The 6,000-nt window shown below is 48.3% G+C and overlaps 1 protein-coding gene across 13 annotated transcripts in view; it reads left to right on the forward strand.

Annotated features, from left to right (window-relative positions):
• The window catches only part of SUN1 (Sad1 and UNC84 domain containing 1), a 52,798-nt gene extending 47,112 nt beyond the window's left edge, over positions 1–5,686 (forward strand). For 10 of the 13 annotated variants that reach the window (XM_032394070.1, XM_032394073.1, XM_032394078.1 and 7 more), the window contains 3 exons: positions 747–914; positions 2,907–2,999; positions 3,372–5,686. In XM_032394070.1, the coding sequence (XP_032249961.1) occupies positions 747–914; positions 2,907–2,999; positions 3,372–3,485 (375 nt within the window). In that variant the 3' untranslated portion in view covers positions 3,486–5,686. The remainder of the gene's footprint in view (positions 1–746; positions 915–2,906; positions 3,000–3,371) is intronic. The other 3 variants (XM_032394082.1, XM_032394081.1, XM_032394084.1) reach the window with 1 other exon arrangement.
• Positions 5,687–6,000: the final 314 nt, after the last annotated feature.

A 6,000-nucleotide genomic window follows, 5' to 3' on the forward strand; every position in this document is an offset into this window, starting at 1 on the left:
TCCACCGGCTCTTCCGTTATTGTTGATCTTTTCGGTGAGAAAGGATAACACCTGTGGTTTAAGTGTGTATTTCTCTTGTTATTATGTAAGGTGGAGCATCTTTTCCCATGTTTGAGGACCATTTAAATTTACTTTTTTTAAAAACGTGTTTGCCTCACCCATTTTTGTTGAAGGTGCTGGTTGTTGTAACTGTCAGGAGGCTCACTCCCGTACTGGAGACAGCCACCCTCTGGGGCTTAAGTTGCAAATGCCTTTCCCCAGTTTGTCGTTTGATTTTTGCTTATGGTTTTTTATTTTGTAAAAAGTCTTTTGTTTCTATTTCAGTGTTAGTAGTGTTTTCTCTTTGTGTTTCTGTATTTTAAGTTTTAAAACGTCAGACACATTTTCAAGAGCTTGTTTCACTACAGTTGACCGACTTCACGGGGGTTTGAGCTGCGCACGTTCGCTTGGCAGGTGTGTGTTTGTAAATGCAATGCTGGAACTGTGTGTTTCCTCTTCCTTATGATTTCCTTAATAATAATTTCTTTTCTCCAGCTTATTTCATTGTAAGAATACAGCAGATCACACCCGTATAAACCGTGTGTTGATCGACTTCACGTGATTGGTGAGGCTTCTGGTGGCTGCTAGTGGTTAAGTGTGTGGGGAGTCAGAAGTTACACATGGAGTTCTCACTGTGCCAGGGGTCAATGGCCCAGCCTCTACATTAATCAGATGGATTAAGTCATTGTCTTTTGCCTCTTCCCTAGCCTGACATACATCCAGGTAACTGCTGGGCATTCAGAGGCTCCCAGGGGTACCTTGTGGTGAGGCTGTCCATGAAGATCCGCCCAACCACCTTCACTCTGGAGCACATACCAAAGACGTTGTCGCCCACGGGCAACATCACCAGCGCTCCCAAGGACTTCGCAGTCTATGTGAGTGAGCCGGGTCCCAGTTCTCCTCCTCCTCCTCCTCCCACTCTGGGACTTGCCCAAAGATGAGCCCCTCAGAAGAGGCTGTTCCTGGTGTTGCTGGCTCCTGTCCTCCCCTCAGCCCTTCAGTGCTCTAAGCAGATGAGATGCCGAGGGCGCCACCCAGTCCTTTCCTGGGGAGGGCAGCTTGTAGGGACTGTGTTCTCTGCCACCCAGCCTGTGGGCCTGGAGAGTTCGGTTTCCAGAGAACGTGTGGCCGTTGGGCTGTGAAGGCAGCTGTGACAACTGTCTCCTGCCGAATTGACAGGACACTTCCAACACGCAAGTTGGAAAAAGAGCACTCAGGATTCCCGTTGCACGCTGCGGCATTTTCTGCTCTCTCCTTTCTCCCTGTAAAAAAATACAGTCGAGACAACACAGTTCATAAAATTTTGTTTCGTGCCTTAAAAAAACAAATTTCCCATAGATATTTTTTGATGGCAATTAACTTTTTTTTTTTTTTTTAAGATTTGAGTGAGAGAGGGGCGCCTGGGTGGCTCAGTCAGTTAAGCGTCTGCCTTCGGCTCAGGTCATGATCCCAGGGTCCTGGGATCGAGCCCCACATCGGGCTCCCTGCTCAGCGGGAAGCCTGCTTCTCCCTCTCCCACTCCCCCTGCTTGTGTTCCCTCTCTCGCTGTGTCTCTCTCTGTCAAGTAAATAAATACAATCTAAAAAAAAAAAAGATTTGAGTGAGAGAGAGAGAGTGGGGGGAGGGACAGAGGGAGAGGGAGACGCAGACTCCCCGCTGAGCAGGGAGCCCGATGTGGGGCTTGATCCCAGGACCCTGGGATCATGACCTGAGCTGCAGGCAGACCCTTAACCGACTGAGCCACCCAGGCGCCCCTGATGGCAATTAACTCTTTGCACACATTTTTAAATAGCATAAAATACCATTTTGTAGCTAAACCTGGATGTACCTCTCCAGTTTGCCGCTGTGACACCAGCTCTCCTCACTCCCTTAGACCAGACGCTCACGGCCCTGCACGCCTCACCGCAGAGGGGGCAGAGGGGGCGGACGGGGTGTGAGTGTCTGCAGGGCCACTGACCCATTGCTGTGGGCGGGTTACCAGCACTGATCTCCCTGCGCCCTCTTGTTCTCATCTCCGCTAACTTGACAGGTGAAAACAGCATATTTTATCTACGTTGCTGTGCATTTCACATGCACTTTCCTTTTTTTTTTTTGGTAGGTTTGTCATGTTTTTATTCATTTATCTTTTGGGATCTTAGTTTCCTTATGCATAACTGAGCGCTTTCTACAGAAATGTTAGTCATGTGTCATGTACAGACACACTTCCCAGTGTTGGTCCCGATGCTGCGTTTGGCCACGTGTGCCCATGCCCGTTGTTGCTTCCATGCATCCCACACCGAGCAATCCTTCCCCATGACGACACACTCCAACAGTCACCTCTATTTCCTGCTGGTGACTTCCTTCTTGTGGCAAAACACACACCAGAGTCACCCCCTTCCCTGTCTGAAGTATGCAGTTCCCTGGACTTTGGCACATTGGCACAGCTGTCCTTCATAGAACTCGCTCATCTTCCCAGACGGAGACTCTGTACCCACGGCACACCAGCCCCTGGCACCCCCGTCTGCTCTCTGTGCAAGGTGGCCTGTTGTCCTTTTCCCGGGCTCATCAGGAACCCTGGGGTTCCACTCTGGAGCCTTGAGGGCACCGTGGGCCACATGGGTGACAGAGTGCTCTGTGCAGTTGGGCAGTCAGTCCTGTGTCTCGTTAGCTTGCCGGCTGCAGTGTGGTTCTATCTTGTGTGACGGGAGGAATAACAGCTGTCCCGAGGGGTTGTCGTGGATGGTGTGACGTCCTTAGCAAAGTGCCAAGCGTTTAACAGGAAGGCCTTATTAATGCTTTCATCCTCCCAGATTATGTCGAGGGGAAGCAACCCTAATTAATGCAGTGTTTTTTTCCAGTACTTAATGACTATCTGGTTTTGGTTTCAGGGATTAGAAAATGAATACCAAGAGGAAGGGCAGCTTCTGGGACAGTTTATGTATGATCAAGAAGGGGAATCACTCCAGATGTTCCACGTTCTGGTGAGGACTTGCATGGCTCCCAGGGGCCCATGGGTTCCTCCTGTCGGGTGGGCAGGACAAAGCTGCCCAGGGAGTGTATGTGGGCGTTAGCCCCTGAGAAAAGTGGAATCTGAGCTTCCCAGCTCTTCCCAAATGAGCCTTTGTAGTGTATGTTTTGCTCTGCACACAGGCGTCCTGTTACACTCATAGTACATCCGTGGCTTGTGAGGAGTTCCATTTTGCCTGAGCTCTGTGTCCTGCGATAGATGACAGAGTTCACACTAAGACCTAATTTCCGACGTGGCTGCTTCCTGTCAAATATGTCAGAGTTGGGGAAGTGATTGGGCCTGGGGTGTTGTGAATTAAGTGTGACCCCTTCCCTTTCGATTTCAGAAAAAACCTGACGGAACTTTCCAGATAGTGGAGCTTCGGATTCTCTCCAACTGGGGCCATCCTGAGTACACGTGTCTCTATCGGTTCAGGGTTCATGGAGAGCCTGTCAAGTAGAGACCCTCCTATGGTTCTTGTACATTTTGTATATACGGGGACAGCGTCAAACACTGGAGCCCTTCCTGAACCAGGGCACCTGGAGCATCGGGAGGACGTCACCCCTAAATAAACTGCCAGTGGGAGCTGATGCCCCGCTCACTCTTCTGTCCACAGGAAACACTGCATGTCGAATGCCTGGCTTCCCTGAGATCCGCTGGCCACAGCCCATCTCTGGGAATCCACTGGAACATGTGGTTGTTAGGGGGTTTGTTTTGAACATAAAGCTCTTGATACTTGTATTCTCTCGACATCAGGAACAAAGCAAGTGAAGCTACAGGTCAAAGTGTTCTTGAAGCTTTGATATTTAGCCTTTCACTGGCCCTTCTACAGGACTTTGGGGGCAGACCTATTTCATCTGTTCCATCCAGCGCACGTTTCTTTCAGGGAAAAACAATGCCACCAAATTTCAGAGTTCTGAACTCCTTTCCTTTAGGAGAGGGTTTCTCCTTTCTTCAGCACCAGTAGTTAATATAAGTTCCCAGGTGGGGAAATAACTGTTCCTCTACTTCATTTGCTCCTGCTTCTGAGAAAGACTTTTACAGTCAGGCCTGGGTGTGTTGTTTCTGTTCAGGATCCAGGGCGATTCGTTTTGTCGTGGGCTTGAAGTGGGTCTGATTTGAAAGGGGGTGGTGGTCTGGATCTCAGCCAACGCCTGAACGGAGTGCTCAGGTCTCAGCGAGGCTCCGCCCCTTGGGGCCACCCTGGATGGACCTCACAGTGTCCGTAGGATCCCAGAAATCCAACCTTAGGGGATGTCATCAGGTTGTGTTTTAAATTTTGCTGCAAAGTTGAACACTAATGTGCTGCCAGTCTTTCAGAATCTTCAGTTTTTACTCTACTGATGGTTCTCCAAGGAGACTGTCCAGTGTGGCAAATTCACCATTACGTTGTAGGTTTATTTTTCTTACGGCGGCACTTTCTTCCTGGCTCTAGTTGGGATTTGCCTCTTACTACGACTGTTGGCCATTCTCAATTCCTAGGAGACTCGTTTTGTTTATAATTAATATTTAATATTTAGACTATTTTACTGAGCAGACTTTATAAATGAGATATTTGCAAGGCACTTAAAGTGTTACAGATGTTTTAAAAATTATTTAAGTTTTATTGGGTTAAGACAGTCTTTTGGTGTTCTCATAAACACTGTATTTTCAGAAACAGAAAGTGATGGTGCTGACTGGGGTTTTATGTGTACTGCACAACTGTCCTCGACTACATAAAGTAGGATTTTTTCACTCTTAGAATTGGAACTAAATAATGCCTATGCAGTTAAGTTGGATAAAATGTATACACATGTTTCAGATATTACAGGATAAATATATAAATCAAAATTTCCTATATAAAACAATTTGGGAGTTGGGTGGAAATATTTTGAATATTTATTTTTAAAGATGCAGAATAGGACTTTGTGCACGGTATTTTTGTAAATGCTTTTCAAAATACTTGTCTTTGGTAGTGCTTCTTTTGCTGCCACCAAATTGATAAGATGCTATTGAAATGTTTAAATAAAGAGTTTAAATTTTTAAAAGTGCATGTGATGTTTCCAGTGAAGAATAAACGGTCTATTTCTTTCCTCAGTTTGCCTTGTTCCTGCCCCTGAGGGTGTGGAGGCGGGACCAGTGCGTTTCGTATTCCTGCTGCCTCTGCCCTCTGAGGTTCCAGGTCAGCAGGTGCTTGATCTCAAAGGAACACCCGTGTCATCAGGGTGTCTGCTCCAGAAGGCAGGTGCGGGACAGAAGCTCACTTTCAAGCCTACCCCAGGGTTGGCGCGTTGAGTAAACATTTATTGAGTGCCCACTGTGTGTGGCATGCTGAGCTAAGATTCACTGGTGAGCAAGGACGAAGCGCCTCTCCTTCAGGAGCTGCAGCGGGGGCAGCACGAGGGCTGAGAGTCCGGAAGGGACCGTGGAGGCGAGGACAGCCCAGGGCCGGCCATGCTTGTGCCTCCCTGACCGTGGATTTTCAGGGGCAACCAGCATTCCCATGTTGTTTTTATCCTTCTGTAAACCCCTCTGCCCACTAGCAAAAATGTGCGTATACTTCACCGCTGTTCACACAAATGATGGCGGACTCAATGTACTGTTTCGTGTCTCCCTTGTTTCGGTTATGGAACAGATCTTGGAGATTGCCTATCCATAAAGAACTTGTTAAAAAACAGCTCTACTGTTGTTTGCATGGATATACTCTTTAGTTTGAACCAGTCCCCAGTGGATGGACATTTGTTTGAATTTTTCCGTATACAAACAGTAGGTGTGCAAAGAAGGAACACTCTGTACTCCATACCCTTGGGAGTCTGGAGTTGGCTGACCCCGAAATCCAGGGGACCTTCAAATGGAAAAATGGCTTAAGTTGTGCTTCCTCCCCAGGCCCTGTCCTCGTGCCCAGAACCGGTCCACTGCCTCATCCCTGTCCCCGTGCCCAGAACCCGTCCGCTGCCCCCATCCCTGCCCCCGTGCCCGGAACCCGTCCGCTGCCC

Source organism: Phoca vitulina, unplaced genomic scaffold (genome assembly GCF_004348235.1).
Source record: "Phoca vitulina isolate PV1807 unplaced genomic scaffold, GSC_HSeal_1.0 scaffold79, whole genome shotgun sequence".
NCBI lineage: Eukaryota > Metazoa > Chordata > Mammalia > Carnivora > Phocidae > Phoca > Phoca vitulina.